The sequence below is a fragment of the Neodiprion fabricii genome, chromosome 5, assembly GCF_021155785.1.
Source record: "Neodiprion fabricii isolate iyNeoFabr1 chromosome 5, iyNeoFabr1.1, whole genome shotgun sequence".
Lineage (NCBI taxonomy): Eukaryota > Metazoa > Arthropoda > Insecta > Hymenoptera > Diprionidae > Neodiprion > Neodiprion fabricii.
In genome coordinates this window covers 2,681,370-2,709,346 of record NC_060243.1, presented here as the reverse complement: position 1 = coordinate 2,709,346, position 27,977 = coordinate 2,681,370, and the positions used below count along the sequence as shown (strand labels likewise).

General features: G+C 45.3%; 2 protein-coding genes across 22 annotated transcripts; one reads left to right on the top strand and one right to left on the bottom strand.

The window, feature by feature from the left end:
• The first annotated feature begins 22 nt into the window (after window positions 1–22).
• On the top strand, window positions 23–2,248 carry LOC124183048 (cytochrome b5-related protein-like). Its single transcript, XM_046571042.1, has 4 exons — window positions 23–510; window positions 593–860; window positions 953–1,244; window positions 1,332–2,248. Exons 1-4 carry the CDS (start codon window positions 259–261, stop codon window positions 1,825–1,827), a joined length of 1,308 nt encoding a protein of 435 aa, XP_046426998.1. The 5' UTR covers window positions 23–258; the 3' UTR covers window positions 1,828–2,248.
• LOC124183046 (myosin heavy chain, muscle) lies at window positions 2,102–27,977 on the bottom strand. 21 transcript variants are annotated; one of them, XM_046571040.1, is made up of 24 exons: window positions 27,584–27,976; window positions 25,731–25,874; window positions 24,946–25,102; window positions 24,628–24,854; window positions 24,468–24,531; window positions 24,283–24,381; window positions 23,814–23,917; window positions 20,351–20,488; window positions 19,983–20,252; window positions 16,533–16,703; window positions 15,210–15,389; window positions 14,721–15,136; window positions 13,784–13,904; window positions 12,001–12,264; window positions 10,550–10,759; window positions 8,327–8,700; window positions 8,013–8,241; window positions 7,644–7,927; window positions 7,086–7,164; window positions 5,257–6,744; window positions 4,828–5,172; window positions 4,474–4,722; window positions 4,250–4,304; window positions 2,102–3,234 (listed from the first exon to the last, which is right to left on the bottom strand). In XM_046571040.1, the coding sequence occupies exons 1-23, from the start codon at window positions 27,788–27,790 to the stop codon at window positions 4,269–4,271; spliced, it is 5,856 nt and encodes a 1,951-aa protein (XP_046426996.1). In that variant the 5' UTR covers window positions 27,791–27,976; the 3' UTR covers window positions 2,102–3,234; window positions 4,250–4,268. The 21 variants fall into 21 exon arrangements, with proteins under 21 accessions (XP_046426996.1, XP_046426994.1, XP_046426988.1 ...); XM_046571038.1 differs by lacking the exons at window positions 4,250–4,304; window positions 13,784–13,904; window positions 16,533–16,703; window positions 25,731–25,874 and adding exons at window positions 14,475–14,592; window positions 18,746–18,916; window positions 25,937–26,080 and having other exon boundaries at window positions 27,584–27,977; XM_046571032.1 differs by lacking the exons at window positions 4,250–4,304; window positions 13,784–13,904; window positions 16,533–16,703; window positions 25,731–25,874 and adding exons at window positions 12,975–13,092; window positions 18,746–18,916; window positions 25,937–26,080 and having other exon boundaries at window positions 27,584–27,977.

Sequence of the window (27,977 nt, the reverse complement as noted above, 5' to 3'; positions counted from 1 at the left end):
ACCAATTTGCGAGATACTGGCATTTTTTTGTTATCGCGATCCGAAGACCTGCTTTATATACTTTTTACCGATTCTTCAAGCTGTTTAGTAATTATCCAGTTAAACTCGAGGGCGCACTTGATGCTCAACGATAGAGTTTGGTTCGTCTAACCAATTCGAGTGTGAGCAGATTCGTACAAAATCGTTCGAGTGCGAATAATCAGTGCCACAATTCAATTTGCATTGGAAGTATCCAGTCATTGGAAAGGAGCCAGTTAAATGGTCGACGAAAATATTGGTAAAAAGTGGGGTGATACCACCTTCGGTGGTTTCAAGTACCCAACCGGTCGGGACGTCGGCTGGAAAACAGGCGCACGTTGGTTAGAAGGAAAGAGGAAGGATGACGGTGCCGAAGGACTCTGGAGGATCGGTGATAAACTTTACGATCTCAGTAAATGGATAAGAAATCATCCAGGCGGTAGTGAATGGCTCACGCTCACCGAAGGAACCGACATCACGGAGGCGTTCGAGGTAATCTTTAAGTCTCTTTTAAGTTAACCCTATCATGTTTCCAAACCATTCAATACTAACCGTCAATATCCTTCTGCTGTAGGCGCACCACATTACGCTGCTGGCTGAAAAACTTTTGCCAAACTTCTACATCCGGGACGCTGTCACCCCGAGATCTTCTCCGTTGACTTTTAAGCCTGATGGATTTTACCGAAAATTCAAAGGACGCGTCAGAGAAGCGCTTAAGGACGTCGACATTCACACGTCAGCTCGAAGTACCAACTTTATTGCTGACTTTCTCTTCATCGTGACGTTAGCTCTTTGCGTGAAAGCTGCCATAGCCCCATCGTGGTTGATGATCGTAGCGAGTGGTGGGTACTTTCGTTATACCGATAATCTTACAGCCATGGGGTTATTTTCAGCACGTAGAATCTACAAGACCATACATTTTCTTTCTCTGCAGGAATTTTTCTAACGTGGACTGCAATAGTGGGCCACAACTTCCTACACCAGAGGGACACCTTCCGTATGTACTACATGGACTTGAGCCTGATGTCATCCAGAGAATGGCGAATCATGCATATTCTCAGCCACCATCTCTACACTAACACGATTATCGACTTGGAGATCACCATACACGAGCCTATATTTTACCTTCTGCCTCGCAAGGACAAATCATTGATAACACGTTACTTCTCTTGGATCTATTTCCCACTCGTTTACTGCATCATTTATTTCCTCCATGCAATAAGAAGGTATGAGAAATACCAATCGATCCTATTTGAAAATATGTCAACGTTCAAATTACATATTTCTTCCATTTCACCTTCCCATCGAAACAGAGTCTACAGCATATTTTGGGAGTTTGGAGGTCCGGAGCTGAGAGACGCGGTGCCGTTGCTGATCCCGACTCTGATGTGTTTGGTGGCACCACCGTCATCAGCTCTGGTTACCTATCTGAAAATAATCGTGGTAGCCAGTTTCCACTTCGGGGTAGCCGGTCTACACGCGGCTCACCAGCATCCGGAAATCTACCACGACGGTGACGTTCGTCGTAAGGATATGGACTTTGGTCTAGCCCAGGTGGACACGGTTCGCGATCGCCTGGAGATCGAGGCGTCGACTTTCCTCGTTCTGACCAATTTCGGCTCCCATACTCTGCATCATCTTCTTCCAACTATCGACCATACCTACCTTCACCTGTGTCAACCGGCCTTTGAGCAAACCTGCAAGGAGTTCGGAGTCAGCACCGAGACTTGGCCGATATGGAAAATGTGGTGGGGCTTTTTCAAGCAGCTGGAGAACATTCAACCAAACAAAATAGAAAGCACAAGATAAACGAGGCGACGACCGATTATCTTTCCATATCGTACAGAATTTTAGCGTTTGTCGTTATCATTAATTTTCGTAACGCTGTTATATATGTATGTAGTTCGTTCCACGGTATCAGTTATATATGAACAAGGGTCTTGACCTTAACCGAAGTAATCACAAGATTTGTTTATGTATATTTTGAGTAATTATTATTATCACTTTATATAATATAATACAATATAATTGACAATACGTGTTCATTATAGTCAAATGACGCGTGTTTTATTCTGACGTACGATTTTATTAGAAAAAATTGTTTTTTTTTTTTTTTTTTTTTTTTTATTTGTCGTTTTGTGTGTATAATGCATGAGAATCGTATATGCGCTTATATACGTTTGCGAGATGAAAATTAATGAAAAGCCCCGCCTCGGCCGTTCATGCATCACACTTTTGAGCAAAAAGACGTAGTAATAGTTGATCGTTCTTGGGGGATATGTATATACATATACAATGCACGTGTATCTAGGCTACACAATAAATTACACATCTTACATATATATATATAGGTAGATAGTATATGTGTTACACGGGTAGAAGAGGTGTGCTCGTGATTTCAATTCAGTTCTTATATTTATTTATTTGCTTATTTATTTTAATAAATACATATTTCGTTTTATAAATTAAATTACTTTATATAGGATATACAATATTATTATTATTGTGATGTTCTCGATCTTGTTCGTTATTCATTTCATTTATTTATTTATTTATTTTGCTTGTTGTTCTTTCTTGTTTTTTTTACAATCTTATTCTTTCTTTCGTTATTTATTTTGATCTTATATCCTCGTTACGGCGGTGTCACACTGCTGTTCGAACACCTCTTCCTCATTTACACACGGTGGGTGTTACTGCACTCGTCGCATGTATGTATATGTGTGTGTACGTATCTCTTTCAATAATTATTTTACTACATATCGTAATATCGTGTATATGATATGACATGACGTATATATATATATATATGTGTATATATATATATACATAAGCTCGCGAACGATCGTCGTGATGTCTTCTTGCTTCTTATGGTGACGCGATTATCATCGTTATAAGTTACTTGTTAACATTATTATTATTATCTCAATGAATGTTTCATGTTACTTTGGTACATATATATATGAATATTTGGCGTATTATGAGATATATATTTTATATAGGACGGCGGTGTGTTTCGTGATGAGGCGAGAGGTGGGGTATTTTTTATTTTTTTTTAGTATGTTTGTTTTTTTTTGTTCTTACAGTGGTATAGGAAAGGGAAAGATTTGATGGGATTCGCGTTTTTTTCTTGGCTTACAGCTCACCGTCGGGCTGAAGGTCGAAGCGTGGCGGGAACGCAGAACCGTCGAACATGGGTCGCTGCATGGGTCTGTGTGGCTGTAAAATAATAAATAAAAAACAAACAGTTAAAAGAGAGATCTGGAATATGTAGACAATATCGTGATGTTTTTAAGCTGTATGAATATTAGAAATTGCAGGGACTCGGATCTCGACTCTGACTTACGCCGCGAGATGTCGCCAAACCCGCACTACTACAATCTTCCTACGCTTATTCATATAAAGTGACGCTGAGAAGATCTACCAAATTCCGTAGTACGAGTGCAGAAGTTGGGGGATCGTCTTCGTCTCTGCGGTATGTCCGAGCCGAAATTCAAGTCCGTTGCGACGATTGTTATCACGAATAGCGGCTGGCTTGAATTATCGTAACATGTATTTGTTTACTGTGCGGCTGTACGACATTCCCAGTGTTCGGATTCTTCTGACTAAAGTTGTTTTCATCCACTTTTTCGTTTGCGTTTTTGTGATATAGTGCAGTGTAGTGATTAAATACGGTGATTAAGTGATATTATTGGGAGCTTGTCGCGATGCATGACCAAACTGGAGCCTGTCCTTCTGTATTGGGGTCTTACAGGGATGACTGAGCGCCGCTAAAACTGTTTATTATGCATAAATAGGTGAGTGATTCTCCTTTGCTTTGAGTGCAATATTGTGAGAGCGAATTATTACGAATATAACTATATTAATTGAGCTTTGGGCTACTTAGCTGATTTAGATACAAATACGAGGTCAGGGTTTACACGCTGTGATGTGCTTTCCATTTCTTTCCTTGTTTTTTTTTCCCCTCTCGTTAGGTGATATTTATTTTTCCGCATCGATACACGTTTAGATGTGCACGATTTCTCAATTATCTGACCGCGAACGTCAGTGGGAGTGGGTATATAATCAGGATGAGATAAATGTAGATAGCTGTACAATAATTTACTGCTGGGACAGTGAGTGGAGAGATGAAATGAGAAAAAGAGAGAGAAATAATAATGGAAAAAAAAAAAAAAACTAAACTATTATGGGCACGAAATCACGCTGCACACATTTGGGTCATTTTCGGACTTACTGGGGGTAGCGGCGACTGGCTACTCCAGGGCTGCTAACTTGCGACCCTTCTGGGGCTAAATTCGGGCATAGAATGGAATAATCTCTTTACATAAAAGTGACTCAAGGTTCGTTTGGCTTTTTTTTTTATCACGTTGACGATTATTCATTAATTTCTTTTACTTCCTTCGTCCTTTTCACGCGAACGGGCATAGGAGATATGCTAGGTAAATACTTTTATCTTACCGCTGGGCTGAGACCACGGGCTGCGCTTCCTCCGCGTCCCTTGGTACGGAACTTGGCGATGGCCTGCTCGGCAAGGTCTGCTCTTTCCTCGGCTTCTTCGAGCTCCTGTTGTGCCTTGCGGAACTTGGCAAGGTTGAGGGCTGCGATTTCCTCGGCCTCCTCGATCTGCCTCTTGTACGTCTTGATCTTCTGCTGCAGTTTGTCGACCAGGTCTTGCATGCGCTCGTGGTTCTTGCGGTCCTCGTCGGCCTGCGTGAAACAAGTAGACGCGCGTTAACAAAAGAACCCAATCGAATTTTGCTTTTGAATATTTCTGATCGACCGACTTATCCAAACTGTCAATATCGAACTCACCTGGAAGCTGAGCTCCTTGATGCGGCGCTCGGACTTGCGCAGGTTCTTCTGGGCGTCGGCGTGCCTCCTCTGTTCTCCGTCAAGTTCGTTCTCCAGTTCGCGGACTCGCTGTTCCAGTTTCTGGATCGCCTTCTTTCCTCCCTTAAGGGCGTTGGCCTCGGCTTCGTCAAGACGGACCTGGAGTTCCTTGATCTGGGTCTCAAGTGCCTTGCGTAGTTTCTCTTGGGTCTGAGCGTGGTCTTGTTCGGCCCTGAGTTCGTCGGCGAGTCTTGCCGCGTCTACCATTGCCTTCTTGGCCTTCTCCTCGGAGTTCTTGGCTTCGTTGAGAAGCTCGTCAAGGTCGGACTACAAGTAAACGTGGACAGTGTGAAATTTCTAACGCTGATAATCACCATACAAAAGGCTAAAAACGGTCGGAATGTTACTCACGTGCAGGGTCTGGAGTTCACTCTCGAGTTTCCTCTTGGCGGCGGAAATTGAGGCGTTCTGTGCGCCGAGCTCGTTCAACTGTTCGTGGGCGTCTCCAAGTTCCTGTTCGGCCTGGCGACGTCCGCGGTCAGCCTGCTCAAGGAGGGTGCGGCTCTCCTCGAGTTCGTTTTGCAGAGCGTTTGCACGACGCTCCGAGATTCCAAGGAGCTCCCTGGCGTCGTCACGGGCACGCTGTTCCTCTTCAAGGGCGGTCTGAACGTCCTTCAACTGCTGCTGGTATCTCTTGATGTTCTTCTGCGCCTCGGCGTTGGCCTTGTTCGCATGGTCAAGGGCGATCTCAAGCTCGTTGATGTCAGCCTCAAGCTTCTTCTTCATGCGAAGCGCCTCAGCCTTGCCCTTGGCTTCGGCTTCGAGGGACGCCTGCATGGAGTCGAGAGCGCGCTGGTGGTTCTTTCTGGTGTTCTCGAACTCTTCCTCCTTCTCCTGGATACGGCGGTCGATCTCCTGCCTGACCTGGCTAAGTTCAAGCTGGCTGCGGAGCACCTTGTTCTCCTCCTGTTCAAGGGCAGCTTCAGCCTCCTCAAGGGCGGCTTGAAGTTCGTCCTTCTCAGCCTCCAGGCGCTTCCTTGCCTTCTCGATCTCGTGGATGTTGCGTCCACCCTCTCCAATCTGGTCGAGGAGGTCCTTGACCTCGTCGGCGAGGTTCTTGTTCTCGCGGCGGACAGCCTCCAGCTGTTCCTGTCCCTCCTCGTAGGCACCCTTGAGCCTGAAGAGTTCCGTGCTGTAGTTGCGGCACTCCTTTTGGCTGGCGTCCAGCTCGGCGGCAAGGTCGTCCACCTTGAGTTTCCATTCTCCAATGATCTTGTCGAAGGCCTTCTGCTTCTTCTCCGCGGCGTTTGCGATCGCCGTCGCACGGTCGACCTCCAGTTGGAGGTCCTCGACTTCGGTCGCAAGACGCTGCTTGGTCTTCTCGAGGGCGATGACCTTCTGGTTGAGGGATTCGATCGTCTCCTCGGCTTCGGCGAGGCGAGCCTGGAGCTTGCGCTTGGCTTCCTCGAGTTCCTCGGCCCTGGCGACACCCTCGGACTCGTACTTTGTGCGCCACAGCTGAGCCTCTGCGTTCGCCTTGCTCAACTGCCTCTGGATGTCGGCCTTGCCTTCGGCCTCCTCCTCCACCTGTTCGCGGATGTTGTCCAGGTCGTGTTCCAGATTGCGGAATTTGCCAAGGAGGGTGGCACGCTCGCGGGACTCTTCGTCGGCGAGTCTCTTCGTGTCTTCGAGCTGGGTAGTCAGCGAGATCTTGATCTTTGACAGCTGGCTAACCTGGGATTCAGCCTCCTCCAGTTGACGGAGCAGGTCGCTGTTCTCAATCGACAGCTTCTTCTTTGCGGCGTCAAAGTCGTTCAAGGTGCGGTTGGTCTCCTCAAGTTTGCCCTGGGTTTCGTTCAGCTGGTGTTGAAGCTGCTTCGCGATCTTCTCCTGAGCAGCCTGTTTAAATAATCATTTTACGCCATTAGTAAGACGCGAACCTGGTATCGAAGGCCAAGCAAACTTGGATCTGGTGTTGATAATGATTGCACATAAAACGGTACGATTTTAAAAGTGTGCAATCCATCACCACCGCCAAGTTGACTTCAGCCACCAAAAGTTTTGTAATAATAAACGAGCGGAAGCAAGCATTTTGGGGATCACGTCACGTCACAAAGAACATTCACAGCCAATGTGATGTCTCCTACGTTGTCCCTTGTTCATTGGCTCAAGTTTCAGAGTTCGGATCCCCCTAAATAGCGTTAGTTGCGGTGCGGAAGGATCGGATCATTCGGGGTTACCTTCTCGTTTGTAAGATGGTCGACTCCAGCGCGAAGATCGTTCAGCTCGCTGAAGTACTGCACCTTCTCTTTCTCGGCCCTGTTTTGTGTGACATGGAATGGAAACGACGAAAAACGTTAGAAACAGATTAACCGCAATCAATGAGCGCAAGGCGATACATTGAAGTTTTTTGTGGAAACTGAAAATCGTATTATTCACTTGTCGAGCTTCATTGATTCAATTCACGACCGAACAATAGATGACAGGATTGTGTGCTTCCATGCTGATAGTGACGACGTAAGATTAAGGGTAAAACAGACAAATGGTATTCAGGGACCGGGGGACATTTTCAGTCTACCTTCTCCCTTGCTACTAGATCGATGGCTCCGCGAGCGTTGTTCAACTCTTGGTGTATATCGGCACGGCCCTTATCGGCCCTGGTCAGAAATTTTTAACAAAATTTACAACATAGCTTCAAAACTATGTCCAACGGATATTAGATATTACTCTAAATCGCGGTTTGGTACGCAATGCAATACCTCACCCCCCAATCTGTCATCAGGATGCAAAGCACTCACCTAGCCTTCAGCTTGTTGAGAGTGTCGATCTGTTCTCCCATCTCGGCTACGGCGTCATTGTGCTTCTTGCGAAGGTTGGCCAATGATCCCTCGTGCTGGATGTTGGCCTCCTCGAGGTCCCTGCGGAGTTTGCTCAGCTCGGCCTCGCGCTTCTTGTTGAGCTCGATCTGAGCGGATGTGGCACCACCAGCTTCCTCGAGGCGTTCGCCAAGCTCTTCAAGCTCGCGGGCCAAGTCGCTGCGTTGCTTCTCAGCCTTGGCGCGAGCTTGTCGCTCGGCTTCAACCTGTTAACAGGTAGGCACATAACAATTGATTCCCCGGATGAAAATGTCGGTTCAGATTCGTTGATGGTCCCACTCCGCCACTTACCTCTTCTTCGAGCTCCTCAATGCGGGCCTGGAGCTCCTTGATCTGTTTCTGGAGCTTGCCAACAAGGGACTGTTCGTCCTCGAGCTTGGCGGTCAGGGATGAAAGTTCCTTGTCCTTACGCTGGATGGTCTGTTCAAGTTCCTTCTTGTTCCTCTCAAGGTCGGCAACAGCCTCCTGGGTGAGTTTCAGGTCTCCCTCAACCTTCCTCTTGGTCTTTTCTACGTCTCCGCTGCAAGGTGCGAGGTAGACGTTGAAAGTGAAAAGTTCGCATTTCGGTTAACTATAAGTTGGAGAATAGTTGAATATCGACTTACCGGAGTTTCTTCTCGCGTTCCAGAGAGTCTTCGAGTTCATCCAGGGTCTGTTCAAGCTTGGCCTTCACCTTGTTGAGGTGGTTGACCTTGTCTTCAGCAGCCTGGAGTTCCTCAGCAGTCTTCTGGTTGACCTCACCCTGGTTCTTCTTCTCCTTGTTGAGCTTGTTGATAAGCTCATCCTGGTGTGCAATCTCGTCGTTGAGATTGCGGATCTGGTGGTCCTTGGTCGCCTTGTCCTGCTCGGACTTTTGTACTGTCAATTCCAAGTCTTCGATATCCTTCTTCAGCCCGGACACCTCCTGTTCCAGTTTCTTCTTGTTCTGGAAGAGCTGGTTCCTGGCTTCCTCTTCTGACTGTAGTCTGTCAGCGACGTCCTGTCGGGATAGAGCCATTCACCGTTAGTCAAAACCCCTCTTCAAAAAATTTCAAACACCTCTAAACTGTAAACCGTGCAACACCTTCGCGAGTCCCGACCACTCAGTGCTTCATCAGTGGTCATGATCAAATACCAAAGTTCCGAAAGTGGGCGAGCACATAAGTTGGACCAGTGTCAATCACTTGTTGCTATCGCAGCTGACGTCGGGCATCGCGACGGGAATTCGTAGACCGCAGGTATGATTAGTTTGAGATAGAAAAAGAAAAGTATTCACGAGTCGAGTCTGTCCCAGGATCTATTAGACACGAGGTCGGATGACGCACGGGCGATTTTTAATATAAATACGCTACACCTGTTTCCCTGGCCCTCCTCCGCGTTGGCTTTGGAGAGGCAACGCCCACGTTTAATAATCTGGAATCTAGGGAGATTATATTTAGACCGCGCCACCCTCCCCCTACCCCTCCTATGGCCCCTTCATCATCCCCCCGCGTTTCGTTCCTCGCCGTAAATGGTTTCGTTTACTTGAGGTAACTCCATGGCGGCTTGGTATAATAAAGTAGGTTCCCTGGATATTGGCCACTCGTGCCGGGGGGACCCCCGGTTCTTCTTGAGGGCAACTGCAGGATACATAAATTTACTTTCCCTGTGCCGGTGTTAAAGTGGGCCAATCTGATAACGCTTCAGGTTAGTTTATAGATCCGAGAGTGAGCTCCTTAGCTTTTAATAGGTTGTTAAAAAATACGAGACCAATGTCTCACCTCAGTTAACCGGAGTGATACGACGATACCTTCTCTGATTACTGTCAATCTATACTCTATCGTATAACGTATCTATGAGGGCTGTGCAACGTCAAGTTCTAGCAAATCTTTACTTTGACTCATGAGCATAGTTTATTTATCATCCTGAACGTCGGTAGTGGGATATTTTTTTTCAAACGAGAAGATTTAAACATTTCCAAATTATACATTTTTTTTTATTTATTATTTTTTGTTTCTTTTTTTTTGTTTTGGGAATGTGGCCAGATAATCTCCAGAGCGAAACGGAGAGGCTACTCGACGTTAAGCAGAGTTTTCTTGTTATTAATTATAGCCGTATGCCTCCGTTGATTCGCGGAATTTGGCAGCTGTAAGTTTTAAACCAACACTCGAGTGAGTAACGCGCACCGCGTTATTTATTTCCTTCCGCCTTTTTTTTTTTTTTTTTTTTGTTTTGCTTTCATCCCATTTCTGTAGGTCCAACTCTTGATATGATTTCTGCAGTGCTATTTTCACGTATCCCAAATATTTTAAACTCAGTGACTAACCTCCAGTATATTATTATCATTCTTTTTTATTACGCACCGAGTCTCGACGACATGTGTGTGTGCGAGTGTGTGTGTGTTTTTTTTCGTCTTTAATTTTTCTCTTCGTCTAACGCGGAATTTTTTTCATACTGGAATCCAGACCATATCAAGTTTCTCATGTCTGAAACGTTGACTGACCAAAAAAGATACTTTTGCTACGTACACAGGCGCACTCTTGAACGTCGTATTCGTGTTCCTTGTATAAATTTAGATCCAATTACCGCTACGTGTTTCCGGTCTACCGGAATTTCCCTATGTCGAGTCGTGCAGCTGCTTAATAATAATTATTCACCCTGGTCGATTTAACTTCCGAACTGATTGATATCCCGTGATTAAGCACTGCAGGTACGCCCAAGAACACGTTAATAGAATTCGGAATATGCAAAAATTTTCGTATCGTTTTAAAAATTGTTGAAAAAAAATGATATTCCACTTATCGCCATTGGAGAACGAGAATAATAATAAGAATAATGAGAATAATGATAATTGAACTGGCATGACTCACCTGGAGTTGAGACTCGAGGTCGACCTTTTGGGCGGCGAGCTTGATCGACTTCTCCTGGAACTCGGAGAGGGATCCCTTCTCTCCCTCGAGTTGACGAAGGAGGTCGGTCTTCTCGCTGAGGAGTTTGCTGTTAAGGGCCTCGAGTTCTTTGCGAGCTTTCTCCTCTCGTTCGAAGGCTTCCTGCGCTCTGGTCGCCTTCTCTTCCCATTTCTGTAAGGACAATTCAAGCCTGTCACCGTCACCGTTCACCAGCGAGGTCTGAGCGTTCTCCAGCACTGCGGTATCTCCCATATTTATTTTATTCTTTCTTCCTTTTCGTTTTTATATCGTATTGCTCGAGTTTACCGATCACAGGTCAATCAGTGTATTGTTTGATTCGAAATACAATGAAAGTTCAGTATTGAAGACCTTTGCTCGAAGTTTATTGACAAATCTCTCTTTCTATCGTTTCGCGTTCACTTTCTAGTCTAGGGTCGTCGTGGGTCGTATATTTGATGCTGGATAATGATTTGTTCAAAAGTGAGAATCACGTCGTGTGTAATTGTACTCCTAGACTTCGAAGGGTGCAGGTATGATATTGCGAGGGCTCAAGAAATGGTCGATTAAGTACACTGTATCGGTCTGTTGGTTGGTCAGTTCCAGTCTCCAAGTCTCGATCCCGTCCCGTATTACAGTACTCAGGTTTCGCTCGTCCGTGTTACGAATTCGCGTCCCTCGCTCAAGGCACCATGGGGTGGGTGACTCGCGATCGCGTTCTCAACTGGACCGAGTTTCCGCGAGTCTCAACTTTTCTACCCAAAATCTAAACCTGCGTGGGCCGGCGTCCCCTCCTCGACCCCTTCCAGCCTCATACCCTTCGCTCCACTCTTCCTGCCTCCCTGCCTACCAGCGATGAAGATGAGACCGTTTCATAAAAATATTTATAACCAATGCATAGAGACTGCGCTGGAGGGGAAACCCTGGTATCCGGAGTGGGAATGTGGGGGGCTATAAATACGATATTCTTCGCTCCAGAACCCGCTCCGAAAGGCTCCAGCCTCAGCAAAAACCTCCGCCGATCGTTAAGCGGTCAACAGGGAAAGAGAGAAAGAGATCAGGTGGCACTAAACCAGCCGTGAAACCAAGATCTTCCGGATCTTTGGAATAACTTGGGGAATTCGGAAAAGATTCCTGGTTCACCGGTCTTAATAATAGACGGACGGTGTAAAACCTACTCAACTATCGATGTGGTAGGTGTATAGGCTTACAAATGTTACATCCAACAACGAGCAAAGGTATAATCGGAATGTATATTTATGAAGAAATATTTTTGGGCATGGGATAGCCTTCGCTTCGTCGGCAATGAATCACTGACGCTTGACTCTTGACGTGAAATACCGCAGAGTTTCCATGAGCTGGTGGTGCAATAAATTTCTTTATCCAAAATGGCTGATCAGGTATAATATACTCACGGCAAGCTCGTCCTCGATTCTGGTAGCGTTGAGGAGGGGCTTGACCTTCTGCCAAAGCTTCCACCACGGCCAGGTACGAAGTTGGAGGTATTTGCGGAGGTTGCGCTGGACGACTTGGAGTGCAAGACGTTGCTCTTGCAATTTCTTGTAATCCTTGCGCGTCAGGTAACCCCTGACGAATGCTTGCATCCAGGATACGATCTTGCTGAGACGCTCGTCACGAAGTTCTTCCATCTGACCCAAGACTCCAGCACGGAAGAAGACCTGTTTGATTTTTCGATGAAGGAGAGAAAAAAAAAAAATCCCCGCATTAGAGATGGCTGTCTCAGTTCTAGTTTTACTTGAAATTCACAAAATTCACGTGCAGATTGAGGATCTTCGTTAGAGTTTGCTTTTCAAATTAGGAAGCGTGAAACGAGAATGAGAAGCTGGAAGAAATTCCACGTAGTTTGTTCCAAACTCGTTTCAAATTAGTTTTCATTCCGACGTGTTATTTTTAGTTGGGGATGTCTGGTCGGTCAGTTACGAATACGTATAAATATAGACGTGTAACAACCTATACATGTTCAACCGTCGAATCTCGAGGAAATCTTTACCGTATGATTTTCAAATGAAAAAGGAAAGACACACTTTTCCACTACAACCTGTGCTTTTTATTCTTCCACAAATGTCTGCGTCGACAAAGGGTGAACAACGATGAATTGTTTGTGTTCTTTGAATTTTGGCAAGACCGCAACAGCATCTGTTTGAACGACGAGGACTTCGAAGAGATTCGAGGTGAATAATCATTCTTAAAATAGTAGCATTGGTGCTCGTTATTTATATGTTTTGTTAACGCGCCGGGTATTCTTACATGGAATACTATCACAAGAATTCCACAAAATTTTACGCAGTTACGTAAATTATTAAGAATCATAGGCGGAGGATGCAGTGTTATTACAGTAGCGCAACGAAAGGTCCAAAGGATTTGGTACCTTGGTAAGACCCAAACGGTACTGATCTGGCTCCAGGTTGATATTTTCCAGGATCATCTGCGCGGCCTTTTTCGGCTCGCAGGGGTCTTTGATAAGGTGGGCGCACAGAATTTTGTATCTGCGTTGGACACCAGAGCACATAATGTCAGAAAACGGAGCAATAAATACGGTTTGTTAGATAAGAACAATTCGATTCGTGATTTGTACTTTCACGATGCGTGTTTACATCTAAAAATGTAACATATGGTATTCATGTACACGTCATGTGTTAGTTGTTGGTTCGCCGGATCATCCAACGTCCATCGTGAAGAACCGGCGAAAAATATTATCCACCTGTATTGTATTAGCCACATCGAGAAAAATCACCGAGACATTTGCTTCCCTTTACATGATTCATCGACCTACAAAGCAACGCAGGGATTCTCGAGATGTGCCAAAAGACATTACTCCATCAATCGTAATATGATCCAAACTGGCTAATATTTCATCTCGTAAATCCCCTACGTCCGCATTGTGCGTGATTACAATTTGGTTAAACATACATGGGGTTTAAGAATACGAAACGAGTAAAATATCGTCGTAAAGAAGTGTAATTATGGTAAAGAATCTCGCCAAGGCTGTCTGCGTGCCCGCGTATCTTCGGCACAAATTATTGGTTCGTGAAACACATGATATAATAGGAGTGTAAGAACAACCAGGCCACACGTTTCCAAGAATAAGAAAAACGAAATAACAATAATGAAAGTAAAAAAAAAAGAGAATTCATGGACAGCTCCCCCGAGCATCGGGGATCGTTTCGACAGACGTGCCTTGGTGTGTCCCAGACGGAACTGGTCGGCATCTAAAGCGGCTGCGTCTAGAACGGCTTCGGCTGCCTTCTTCGGGTCGCTTGCAACTTTGTCGACGGCCGCGGGTGCCAGGATTTTGTATCTGGTGGACGAGAAGTATCGGGCAAACGGGTTAACACATTAGTTGGTAACGGGTCATGTGGCTATTGATATTATTTCTAAGTTGCTATCGGGATATGAGACTACGAGGTATCGGGGTCCGCGACGAATCAGCATATCAGCCATTCCCTCAGCAACCGTGGACTAGCTCTGGATACCTGCTCTATATACGAAAACGGAGAAATTCAGGGGAATGGAAAACCGGGTAAAAATTTCGCACCAGATTGGTGTAGTGGGTGACAGTGAATAACGGATGGTATCATAACGAGAGTATGTTAAATTGGGTTCGGTTTTGGTGAATCTTGGCACCGATTCACACGATAGTGTTTGTATCAGGTCAGTGATCGGATTCTTGACCTTGAGATGATTGTAAAACGATGCTTTCTCAGGCGGGGCAACAAAAATTACATCACATTAAAGGGTCACTCGTGGAGTTGATCGTTTGTAAATCGAGGAGTCATCTCAACGGAAATTCTACGTTTTAATATACGATATACGGGGCTTTGAAATCAAATTCTAGCAGTACTTGAGGGGTCTTTCAAACTAGACTAGCCTTAGTGTGACCAATTCTGTAGCTGTCGGGATCGAGACCGATCGATTCGAAGCATTTGGCTGCCCCGACTTTGGGATCCTTCTCGGCAGTCATGATGGCTGGAGCTAAGATCATGTAACTGTTTTTCAACGAAAAATTGAATTATTTGTGTGAATTTTTGCGCCCGGCTTCTCATTGCTACGAGAAAAAACACAGTCATCGAATAACGGGTAGAATCGAGTAATCTCGAATATTTTCGAAACTTACCGCAGCTTGAAGTCGGGATAGACCATCCTGTTGGGGAAACCTTTACGGCAAATACGGATTCCTTCAAGTACACCGTTACAGGTCAGCTGGTGCATCACAAGGTGGGAGTCAATGAGACCAGGCTGCTTCAATTCGTTGGGGATGATGCAACGAACGAAGTGAGGTTGGGTGGCCCTCAGGGTGGTCATCAGGTTGTTCAACTGCTCCTTGTAGGATGAAGATACGGTGGAGAAACCACCTCCCTTCTTACCACGTCCTCCCTTGCCGCCGCCAGCATCACCGCCACCGGACTGACCAGGGTGGTCAGCGAAGATCTCGACCAGCAGTTTGTTCTGGGACTTCTTGAACTGGTCAACGACAGAGTCGTTCAACGGGTCCTTGTTCTTCTCCAGCCATCCAGTGATGTTGTAGGGTACCTGTCGGTCGGTCGGTGTTGAATGTCAATTCAGTCCGAATACATTCGGAGATAATCCTGATCGTTGTACTCACGTTTCCAGCGTAGTGACCGATCGCAAAGTGGGCAGCCTGTTGGCCAGGCTTTGGAGGTTTCGGCTTCAAGAAGTTCGGGCTCTTGCCAAGATGGTTGTTGTTCAACTTCTCCTCGAAGGTCTTGTCGGTGGCTTTCGGGAACATAGACTCTTCCTCAAGGATGGAAAGGATACCCATGGGCTAGATTTTTGGGGGAGAAAGTACGGCGTTATTTTTTCTCCAACTTATCCTAGTCTTGCCTAGTCCCTGACTGTAAATATTGTCCTGTTTTTTCGACGGTAAATTTACTTCTTCTTATGCCTTTTAGTCTAGTTTACTCAAAAATCAGCCCTTCGAAGGCAATAAATTCACTCGTAAGTTACAAAGTTATACGCGGCAAATATTTTTACTTGAATGTTACTCTTAGAGGCGGGAAAATGAAAGAATAAAAAATCTTTTGACGTCACATCCCAAACCCGATTATCTCTGTTCACAATCTCGTCATTTTCTTTACTTGTTATTTCTGATCAATTATTGCATAAATATTACCTTTATTTTTATGAAAAGTAAAAAGGGTATTTAAATCGTATCACGACTAATGCTAGCTAACGACTTTTTTGTCAATTAAGGTAACAACGACTAACTTTTTGCTTTCAATGAAGGATAACTAATAACACATAATATATGTACGAGGACGGAGTGTATAGGCAAGCTGAATAATTGGCAAAACAAATTCGAAGGGTTATTAAGCAAACGGAAACTAGTTCGTGCGGCAAAGGTTATTTTTCGAAGCGATACCTTATCGATCAGGATAGATCGTCAACTGGAAATCCATTATTGAAATTGGAGAAGGTCCGTGGTATACTCTGCTCTGTTTTTTATCTCCCTCCAACACGAATGAGTAAAGTATTGTTGATATTTGTTGTTTAGATTTTGGATAAACGAGGATGGATTCGTAAATGCAAATAAACACACAGACCACATCGACTTCTGATTAAGAGGGTTAACAACTAGGGAATAGAACGGATTGACAAATTCATTGTCGAATCCAAGGAACATAGGGTGGAACAAATGGAGCAAGAAATAGAAGTAGAAAGAGAGAGTGAGGTGGCAAGGTTCAGGTGTTGGTGGATAAGTCAGACTTGTGCTACAAACATTGACACTGCCCCTATCTCCCAAACAATTTTCCCAATACCGCTGCTGCGTTGGTGCGTTGGTTTGTCGGGATGACCAGGTAATTAGGAATGAAACCAGCGAAAAAACATTGTTCAGTCATAATAAGAACATGCTGAGCGGTCCTGGGTAGCGACCCTTTCTGGGTGTTTCCCATCTCAACCCCAGTACCTTCTCAATGAGATCAATGGTTTGTTGTAGATCCATGCCAAAATCGATGAAAGTCCATTCAATTCCTTCACGTTTGTACTCCTCCTGCTCGAGGATGAACATGTGGTGGTTGAAGAACTGCTGAAGTTTCTCGTTCGTAAAGTTGATGCAGAGCTGCTCGAAACTGTTGAACTGTACGGGGGACACAGAAAAGGCAAGACAGTGGTCAAATTGACTGTTTATGCCGGGCAGCATGCCGTTTAACCAGACTCATAGCAAAGGGGGCATAACCGTGATGCTGCAGTACCAGAGTTTGGATTACAAAGTTATTTGCTACTCCATTCAAGCCCCTTTTAGTCTATTTCCAGTTATGTCTGGACGACCGTAAGGGACTTTGAACTGTGGACTTGCACCTGAAATTTATAAACAAGGTGTTTCTGCTTAATGGGAATTTTTTAACGACCGCCTAGATTGAGTAGATGTCCTGTGCGATCGGGGGAACTAATTACTGACGGTCACCCTGGTGCCGTTATGGGGATCAAATTCATGTAAAAGAAGAAAGAAAAGGGGGAAGAGAGAGTGGGGAGATAGATACAGACTTAAAGACAAAACAAGGACACAACAGGGAACTAAATAAGTTTCGAACGAGGTGGATTGCAGGCCATTACCCGTGCTCGGGTAGTTTTTATACCGCGCCACCTGAGACGTACCGGTATGTGACAAATCCGATCGACGGTCCTGGTCCGGGAACTCCGAAGTGCTCAAACGTTCGACTATCATATCGTCCCAATCAAGGGGGCCAAAATTCATGCCAAGAACGATAAGACATAGTGGTGTAAAAAGATGATGATATAAGTATGACCAAACGGTGACAACGCCAAGATAAGTGATTATGAATCCACGGCGTTGCTGCGGTTCATCGATCGCAACGTCGTGGAAGTGAAACGAAAATAATAATTGAAATAAAAATAACAAGAAATGATAAACAGTCGGAATAAATGAAAAAAGAAATTGAAAAAACTCTGACAAAGCAAACAGAACGTGGTGTCGTTCAGTGGACAGTTTACATGCTGTCGTTGATAATTTAAGGACACGATAATATGTGTATGTGTAGAGACGTGAACAAGTGACATAAGCGATGTGCGAAATAAAACGGTGAAATAAATGGATTGTCAGACGCTCCGGTCTCGGCAGGGTTTGACGGAAAGCTGAGCGATGAAAATCGCTACAATGAAAACGAAATAAAGATGAAATAAAACATAAATCGAATACCATCACTCAAGCCTTCAATAAAATCGCCCAAGCTACTGCGTCTATAAAAATAGGAATCTCGGCATAATCAGTCACTCGCTGATTAATACCTTCTCAATGAGCTCGATACAAGCGAGGAGGTCCATGCCAAAGTCAATGAAGGACCATTCAATTCCTTCGCGTTTGTACTCCTCTTGCTCGAGTACAAACATGTGATGGTTGAAGAACTGCTGAAGTTTCTCATTCGTGAAGTTGATGCAGAGCTGCTCGAAGCTGTTGAACTGTTCGAGCAGAGGCAAGACAGTGGTCAAGTTTACTGCTTTATGCCAGAGATAATAAGTATTTGCCGCAGCTGCGACAAGTACTAACGGATGTCTACACATGTTTTGTACAAGTTTTCATAATACGTAATCGGGTAATATTCAACAGGATAACATTATAAAAATAATTATAATGTTCAGGGAACAAATTAGGCTCAGTATTTCGCCACTGGCAACAATCACTGTGCCATTTGACAAGGGTGTTTTGGTGCTTTTCCAAAATTTCAGGTTCATCAGGGGTTTAGGATTTGAACTTTTGTCGCAGAATGTCACGTTGCACGAACAACAGATGTTTGAATTTGGACACCAGGCACAGCCAATTCACGTATGCTCTGCGACGGTAAAAGTTCAGGGGACGTTATTACGGGCCATCAAATCTTTCACGATGGATTGCTTGTGGGCAAGGGTCTACAAAATACTCAAGAGTGGGGTCAAGCGAGATAGAAGATGAAGAAGATGATAACAGATCGTATTTCGACCGTCTCGTTAGGTCTAGCTAGTGTTCATGAAACGTGATGCTGACGCTGGATGGCGACATCAGACATGAGATTTGCAACAGTGTAGCAAAGAACATTTTTGCTCAAGCAGCGGTGATGTGTGTAATCGGCTTTTCAAAACTCCGTCCGAGCCTGTATCGCGTTCACTGTGTGTGGGGTGACAAACCTTCTCAATCAATTCGATACAGGCGAGCAAATCCATTCCGAAATCGATGAAAGCCCAATCGATTCCTTCCTTCTTGTACTCTTCTTGTTCAAGGACGAACATGTGGTGGTTAAAGAACTGTTGGAGCTTCTCGTTGGTGAAGTTGATGCAGAGTTGCTCAAAGCCGTTGAACTATGGTTATTCAACAGGGCAAACACCAGGTAAACAGGGCTATTCTCTGTGGGTGAGTAGTTGGATTTAAAGGGAGTAGAAAATTTTGCATACGATGATCCGGTTTCAGCGTGGAAAGTGAGTCGTCGGTTGTGGACAGAACCACGAGAGGAAACGAAAGTAATTCGGAACTATGTACGAAGAGACTTTCGAGTGTGTAAAAATGTGAAGTGCCACCGAAGGTCCTTTGGTCTTAGAGTGATTGCAAGAAATTCATGCTCTTGCGGATGATGATGGTAACAAATGCATTCCAAGGTGCAACTAAGGGGGTCCAAGATGCAATGGGACTGAGAGATTTTTGGGAAGTCTCGGCCACCTAAGGTAGCAAAGACGAAACAGTGTGACGAAATCGAGGGTCTACCCCTAGGGCGGGGGTACCTTTTCAATGAGTTCAATACAGGCGAGCAAGTCCATTCCGAAATCAATGAAGGCCCAGACGATTCCCTCCTTTTTGTACTCTTCTTGTTCGAGTACGAACATGTGGTGGTTAAAAAATTGCTGAAGTTTCTCGTTGGTAAAGTTGATACAGAGTTGCTCGAACCCGTTATACTATAGACATTACGAAACGACGTGAATTTTACGGGGAAGGCAATCCGATGCGAAACTATGAACGGGGATTATTCTAAAGGCAATTCTCTCAACGTCGTCCTCCTCACTTCTGATGCAGTTCAACGATGATTTATTTTGGGTTCTCCTGTGCGGGTCAAGTATGAATAACGTTTCTCAGGTGAGCGAGAACCAAAGCCGTCGACATTTCTGAGCGCGATGATATGTTTGATAGAAATCCGGTTCCCCGGTGGGGAAAATTGTTGAAGCCAACATCGAAGTGCCTTCGGCTTAGTTTCATAGCTCCCTCAATATTCTCTGACGAAATTCTAACGTCTGCCAAGGCGATTACTGACACATTGAATGTGAGAGGAGAAAAAATCAATTACTTTTTAAATTCTAATTGGCTATTGAGAGATCGATATTAGGTTTGGCAGAGGTGAGAAATCGTTAGAATTTTCATGACTACTGGGTAACTTACGTCGAAGATTTCAAAACCAGCAATATCCAGCACACCAATGAAGTGTTGACGCTTCTGTTTGGTGTCCAGGGTCTCGTTACACTTCTTGACGAGCCATTTGAAGAGCCTGTCAAACATGGCCTTAGACATGGCACCAACGGAGTAGGCGACCTGGTCCTTGTTACGACCTTGGGTGACGAACTCGTTACCGACCTTGATTCTGGGCTTCAACAAGTTCTTGTACAAGTCAGCGCAGTCACAGCCCAACAATTTGGCGACGCGCTCACCTTCCTATTGCCGACAGCAAAAGAAAAAAAGATAATTGAGGAAATGCATCATTGTGTTTTTCTCGAGATACGTTTTCACCTTATGCTAGTAGATTTACTAACCTCTGTACCGTCGGCCTCAGCCTGTTCCTCACGACCCCTCTGCTTGAACTTCATACCACCCATGTGCATAACAGCAGCGGTGATCTTGTAGATGTTGTCCTTCTCCTCTTGGGTGAAACCAAGAACGTCGAAGGCTTGCTGTCGTGGCGGAAAAAAGGTTGTTAGTCTTAACAGTTGCGGGTCTTCCAGACAAAGTGACCAGAAACGGTTAGCAGCTCATAGGGAACTTGGCATTTGAATTGAACTCAAAAATTGAAGAACCATTTACAATGCTTTTCATTTTACTTATCAGTACAGAGAGCGAACTGCTTCCGGCGTGGGAAGTGATTGACATTGATTTGTTGGATTTTTTTTTCCATACTTTCATAAAACAGACGTTAGAAAAAGCACAACAGAATAACACGATTTGCGCGTTAGTTTCAACAAAGCGGTAAGTATTTACAGAGCCTGAATGCTCGAGGCGTTTTTATAAGCAGCAAATATATAGAGCAGAAGCAGAGGCACAGCTTGTGTTAGGTAGCCGCTTCTATCCTGAACTTGGACTCTAAGAAAGGTAGGCAAAATAATGAGTGTTTACTTTGAATCCATGAAATATCTCTCGATTTAGGTCCCGTAACCATATTGTTTTCTCACCAGAGTCAGTGTCTTCGTCATAGTTCATCCGATATGTGGTACTAACTCTGACGGGACGGGTGTAGGAAACACACGGACTAACGGGACTTTTATCAGCTCGTCAAGGTTAAACAGTTCCAAATTATTTGGTTTTAGTCTTTTAACGCATTATCTTTTTCTTTTAATATTTTCTCATCAGCTTTATCTCGTCACCGTTTTTCTATAGCCGATTACCTTATCCATTGAACATAGAGCGTCAGCTCAATTTTTCAGGACACTGCAAAGTATGGGGTCAAACATTCTCAGGCCAGTTCAAGTAACCCAAGACCAAAATACTGGGAATTGAAGATACACAATGGGGTATAAAATCACGGAAGGTGGGATCAAGTATACGTATCTACTCGGTCAAGAAGGTATTGAGACTCGAGAGATCAAGTGTAAATCTACGAAAAGTTGAACAGAACCTCGGAACAACTTTTGCAATCGTACCTTAAAAGGGGGTCAAATATTTAAGAATTGAACAGGTCAATTTCTACAATAATTTCGTATTCAAATACTTCTATAGTGGATCATAAATCACTCGGAAGGATAAAGTGTTCATTTGGTCATCAGCAATGATTTAGAAACATTTTTTTGTTTGGGGCGACTGGGTGAGGTATCGGGGGTTTCCAATGACCAGGACTTACGTCCGTGAGTTGACATTCCTCCCCGTCGTCCATTCCTGGGATGCTGATTTTTCCCTGGGAGACGTTGTAATAGTCGTATATGTTGTCCGACAAGAAGCACATTGCTGCGGGTCATTCGATGAAAAGCACTTGGTTAATGAAGAAAAGAAAAAAAAAAGAAAAATTTGGAGTCGAATCGAGTTGGAAATTATTTACGAGTGGAAGTCCCTCGAGGAACAAACGTGAATAACACACCGCGAGAACCATTCGAATGGTAGCGCAATGAATTTATGTGAGGTCAAGGGGTGGGAAACTCCTAATTGCGCGCGTTGCTGATCGGGGAACAGGAGAACGGGGTTTCTTCCATTTTGCATCTCGATTCCCCGGACCCCCGCACCCCGACAGCGGCAGCTGGGAAATGTGCAGCGGCTGGGGTGCGGGGTGCTGTTAAAGCCCGAGGATCTCACCGCTCCTTCGGATCCTCTCGTAACTGCGTCCTGCAGCACGTGTTTGCTTAACCGAGGGATCGAGGAGTCCGAAGACGTGGCGAAGTCCCCAAGGCCCACTGCGGGTCTATGGTCAAGGGACTTACATCCGTTGCCTCCATATCTTCGAGGTCGTTCACTCCCGGTATCCGAGTCTTACCCTGACTAATGTAATAGTAGTCACCGATCCTGCTGCTCAACAGCGTCATTTCTATGTTGTTGACGGTGTTGGTGGTTTGTTTGTTTGTTTGGTTCGTTGGTTGGTTGGTTGATTGGTTGGTCGGATTTTGTGTTTCATACGAGAGTCACACACACAAAGAATACGGTTAGCTATATTCGTGTATATTTATAAACAGAATAGAGGCGGGGCTAACTGTTTGTAAGTTGAGTAATAACGGTGTAAGAAGATGATTAGTGACATTGTGAAGATACATTGTATTACAGAGATAGAATAGATAGAGATGGATAGATCCAAGTTATTTACAATTAGCTGAAAAGAAGAATAAGATAGTTGAATGCGTAGTATAGTACAGTAGAGAGTAAAGTGTAGTCACGCTCCTGCAGATTTTCAATCATCCTACAAAGCGTGATTTGATTTTCAAGTAATTAAAATTCCGGTTTCAGGTATGTTAAAAAAGAAACAGGAAAAAGCTGCAGATGCGTGACTAAGAGATGAAATTACGTAGATCCGCTTTCCAGGGGTGGAACTACTCGTGAGTAAATGAGAAGAGTGAGAGTACAGAGAGATAGAGAAACAAATATGGATGGGAAGGAGGCGACAAACTGGTTGTGAAGATTTGGTAGTGCGTGCGTCAGAGCGAGAATGGCAGCGAGTGAGAACCGGAAGCACGGAACATCCTGGCAAGAGGCGCCAGAAGTAAGTGAGCTCCTGAATGGCGCGTGTCTGCGATTGGCCATTTGAGAGGTGTATTTTACAGTGGGATACAGAGCTCACTTCACCCCATGCACTTACGTCGGTAACGAGGAGTTCCTCGCCGTCGTCGAGGCCGGGGATTGAGGTCTTTCCTTGTGATACAAAGTGGTAGTCTCGCACGTTGTTCGACAACAGCAACATCTCTGTGCGGGAAATCAAACATGCAGGCACTTCTAATATCACCGTATCAGATACACTTTACGGTTTCTTGGGTCTTTTTCCTCATTGCGTCTGTATACGACAGTAGAAGATGGAAGCGGGACCAAAGTACACTGACTAATCACCTTTTCGATTGCGCTGGTCAGTGACATGTAAGGTATAGAAACATAAATTTTTTCAATCCAATCACAGCGATTCGTCAGTGCATTTTGGTGAAGCTTTTTTTGAAATAGATCGTAGCCCCGTTTCTAAGGGGATTTATGGCGGTTGTAATGTCTCGCGACAAATCATCGAGTGAAAAATCGTCGAGCTTCATCCAACTCCGCAATTGTTGATTCCATACTAGATCCTACGGTATAGAGGGAATATCTACAAGGTCACACCGGGTCACACTACATCACACTGGGCTGTACACTGGGATTAAAACAAACACGCCACGGTAGCCGTGGTCCTCGTCCACGACAAAAAATGGACAAGTGGTTCAGCCGTTTAACGGCTTCAGGTTGGCTGTACGGGGATCGGGCTAACAAATATAAAAACGGAAAAATTAACATAAACGGAAACGGAAACGGAACAGGTGTTCCTGCGATTGGCGAATGAAGCCTTACGTCGGTCAGTTGACATTCCTCGCCATCATCCATGCCAGGAATAGTTGTCTTTCCCTGAGAGACGAAGTAGTAGTCGTTGACGTTGTTGGACAAAAGGCAATTCTCTAGGAAAGAAGATTAGGAAATAGCTAAATTATAATCGTCGAGTTATGAAGTCCACCGTTACTTTGATGCACGACGATCGGCTCTCGGGTTGAGTTACACTCCTCTTCGTAGCCCACCTTTCAAAATTCTTATTCAACCCTATTACACGGCTAGTGGGTTGGTTCAGGGAGGATTTAAACGACCACGGGAAAGGGTTCCTGGCTTTCAGCCGAAATATTGTGAGTGATTGTGTGTGCGTGTGTAGTGTGTAGTATGTAAGTATAGTTCAAAAACTGCGGAATGCAGTCCATTCGATGATGATTCGAATGACACGTAGCCGGACCTAATTCTGAGGAGATCCAAGGGTGGAATAAGATATACTCACGCTTAAGGCCGTTGACGGATCCAGACATCATCTGGTAGAAGATGTGGTAGGAACGCTCCAAGCTCTGTTGGGAGATGACACGCGCCTTCTCGAGCAGATCTGCAGGGTTTCAAACGCAGGAAAAGTTATAAATTGGATTGCCTGACAGCTGGAATGCTTGACAATCGGTGGAAGACGATACTCACAAGTTTCGATGTCAGCACCAGCCAGTTTTCCAGATGGTCCAAAGTGGATACGGATGAATTTACCCTATTCGCCACCATTGAATGGTAAAAATGCATTAATCCCAAAGCCCAAGGTATATACCACGAATCGTCATTGACGTAGGATCACCATGATACTTACGAAACGGGACGAGTTGTCGTTACGCACGGTCTTGGCGTTACCGAAGGCTTCAAGTACGGGATTGGTTTGGACGACCTGGTCCTCAAGAGATCCCTTCTTCTGGTTCGGGTTGTCTTCTTTCTTCGTCGAGGCACCGACGGTGGCAAAGTACGCAATTACCTTCTTCGTGTTCTCAGTCTTTCCGGCTCCAGACTCACCGGTGATCAACATGGACTGATTCTCGCTGTCTGTTGGCAGAAGAAGAAAAGATGTTTACGGTGTCCGGGTTCAAGACGCCGGAAATTCGCTTCGCAACTTTGTTGCACAGCTCTCACTTACTTGTAAGCATGTTAACGTAGGCTCCGTCAGAGATGGCGAAAATGTGGGGTGGCACTTCGCTACGCCTCTTACCACGGTACAATTTGGCACAACGCTGAGTGTAGACCGGGTACCTCTTGTAAGGATTGATGGCCACACAGAACAGGCCAGAGTAGGTCTGCGTTTGGCGATAAGAAAAAAAAGAACGTAACAAACGTTAATGTGGGTATAAGCAAAAAATTCTCACAATCAATCATGGCGTGTATCGCTCAAGTTTATATACACGTTTCTTGCAATCTCTGGGTATGATAAGTTGCGTTTTCACGGTGTTATTGATTGGGAGTCTAAAGCATTTCGTATTTTTTCAAGTGATCGCGGTTGTCCCGTGGAAACGCATCTTACAGCGCGTCACCGAAAATTTCGGTGACGTGATTATGGGTTTATTAGTTGGGCATAAAACGAAATTCAGGTCTGGTCATAGAGAGGTGGTCAAGTCTGTTGATTCCACGACTCCCCGACGCCCTTGGACTCTATAAAATGTGAAAGACAAGAAATCGTCATGGGAAATACGGTACGGGCACGTCACTGTGCTTTCGACCGGATCCTCCCTCGGCTTTGGCCGCATGCTGCTGAAACGACTGGTAAGAATGTTAAAAGAACGGCGAGACACGTTCGGTGCTTTGGCCGGATCCTCGGTAACGAGCGATAAGAATGCAAAAGAGGGCAAGGTGAGGAAGCAAAGTGAAATGTGAATCATTCGGAAAACTTCGACAAGAGTGCCCGGTTCCACGGCTTGGATTCCTTACGTAGATCAGCTTGTGGTAGTAACGTTGCTTCAAGTTGTGCAGCACCGAAGCGTCGTTGAGGTATGTCAAGTTGGACATATCCTCGGCCTTCTCATACTTAGGTGGGTTAACCTGCTGCAGCTGGTCCTTCTTGAAGTCCTTAGTCTATATTCCATGGGGGGAGAAACGAAACTCCGTTAGTTGGTTCTCGAATTTTAACAACTTACGTATATCATTTTGTTGTAATATCGTTGTTTCAGGTTGTGAAGGACCGACGCCTCGTTCAGGAAGGTCAGGTCAGCCATGTCTTCGGACTTCTCGAATTTCGGAGGATTCACTTGGGCCACTTGCTCCTTGCGAAACTGTTTCGTCTGCGTGCGGTCAACGGTCGTTCTTTTATTATCAATGACATTGGAATGGTCAGGTAAGTCCTACCATTACTCCGTAAGGCTACGACGTTTCGCATCATTGAAAGATCAAGAAGATCCATAGGATAATACGCGTCGAGTTTCCAGCTCACGGCATGACTAATCTTATCCAAAGAGATCCCGAGGCATTCCGCGAACCTGGTAACGTCAATGTTGTAATTGGTCTTGAACATCTGCGAGTCGGTTTCGTTGATCGCGTGAATATTCGCGCGGTCATTGCGTAAGGCTATCCAGTGTCGCGGGGGTCTAAAAATACCCGGCCAGCACATTACGGCAATGCTGCAAGAAAGAGAGAGAGAGAGAGAGAGCGAGAAAGAGAGAGAGAGAGAGAGAGAGAGAGAGAGAGAGTGAGAGAGAAGGAGAGAAACGGAGCCGATCGAGGGGCTCATTTATAGTTCTCGTGCAAGTGAGTAGTAGAAGCCGCCGGTTGAGTCAGCCCTCCTCCCCTGTTAACGATCATCTCGTCATCTCGTTCCTCTCGTCCGGGTTTCTCGCTCTCCCCTAGTCTTCGGGCTAACAATAGCGCGGAGCATCGGAACGTAGGGTTTGCTGAACCATATATTGCGTAACCCATATATCTACTTTCACGTAAGGAATTTAGGATGTTGCTATAAATAAAAAACTGTGTGTTTTCAACGGCGTTCATCGAAGATTCAAAGAATCGGAACGGATCGACGCGGACCACCGAGGCCACCGTTGTCCCTAGTTTACCGGAAGCTCTGATTATCCTCCTACCTAAGATCTATAAGCATCGTAAACATCTTTTCGTCGGTCCGTCAATCGTCGCATTCAGCTATGGCGCAATGGTTTCGGTCTACTCGGCAACCGATTTATATAAACGCGTAAGCAAATACGAGTGCCCTGCGTATGGCCGTTGGCCAGGGCAGAGCTTCGTTAGTCCCGCGGGCTATTCTGTTCTTGAAATAGAGCTCGAGGAGCCCGATACGGCGACGCCGACGCCTAGCGTCCCTCACTGCCTTCTGCTTTTTATATATAGCGTATGACCCACACCCCCCTCCCCCCCCTCCCCCCTGCCGCCGACGTCCTCCCTCAATACAAGAAAGCGGATATAGACGTTCGGAGCTTGCGTAGGGGCTGCGAAAAATGACACCCCGAATCGACGGTTACGGAACGCGGCAGCCATTGCGTGTTTCGATAACAGTTGAACCGCGTATGGCTTATTAATAGCGTAAGGCTACGTACTACGGATTTTGTTACCGGCTGTCCGGACTGCCGTTTTAGGCGAGGTAAACGGGGAAAAACAATGCGCTTTCAATGAGACAAAAACAAAAAAAAAAGAAAACATAAACTTTCTTCCAAGTACGACGGCACGCGGAGTTTCGAACGCGTTTGAGTATTCGAACGACTTTTTACTTCCTTCTTGACGCGTGTGGAAGGGAAACGGGATTCGGGGATAGGTGTTGTTTCGATTATCTGATTACACACCTCGCCGCCAGGCAGAGATACGGAAACGACGTCGCCCTTGGTGGCCTTGATCTCTCCCAGGACGTATCCCTCCTTTTCGTCGGGTACCCAGCATGCCTTCTTCGCGTCGTAGGGCTTCGTCTGGTCGATTCTCTTCTGCTCGAGGGACACGAAGAGGTATGGGGTTGGGTCGGGGTCCTCCCCCTCCTGCTTTATTGGCTTCGGCATCTTGTTTTCCTCTTTTTTTTTTTATTCGCTGTTACGGATGTCCCTTAATTAATTTGGGGCGTTTTTGTTTTTCTACTTTTTCACTAAGCAGTCGTGAGTTTCGTGCGTGTTTGGCGAGCGGCGGCGGACGGACTACTTCTTGCGGCACGGTCTGGTCGGCCCTGCGAGATCACACGTAACATGCTTA

What these genes read in the sequence shown, in the direction of transcription:
- LOC124183048 (XM_046571042.1), top strand. Translation starts at nt 259, where the DNA reads ATGGTCGACGAAAATATTGGTAAAAAGTGGGGTGATACCACCTTCGGT. An exon ending in GTTGATGATCGTAGCGAGTG is followed by an intron (nt 861 to 952) that starts GTGGGTACTTTC and finishes CTTTCTCTGCAG; the next exon opens with GAATTTTTCTAACGTGGACT. An exon ending in TTCCTCCATGCAATAAGAAG is followed by an intron (nt 1,245 to 1,331) that starts GTATGAGAAATA and finishes CCATCGAAACAG; the next exon opens with AGTCTACAGCATATTTTGGG.
- LOC124183046 (XM_046571028.1), bottom strand. Translation starts at nt 27,790, where the DNA reads ATGCCGAAGCCAATAAAGCAGGAGGGGGAGGACCCCGACCCAACCCCA. An exon ending in GTGAACTCCAGACCCTGCAC is followed by an intron (nt 5,173 to 5,256) that starts GTGAGTAACATT and finishes GTTTACTTGTAG; the next exon opens with TCCGACCTTGACGAGCTTCT. An exon ending in TCAAGGAGCTCAGCTTCCAG is followed by an intron (nt 4,723 to 4,827) that starts GTGAGTTCGATA and finishes TGTTTCACGCAG; the next exon opens with GCCGACGAGGACCGCAAGAA.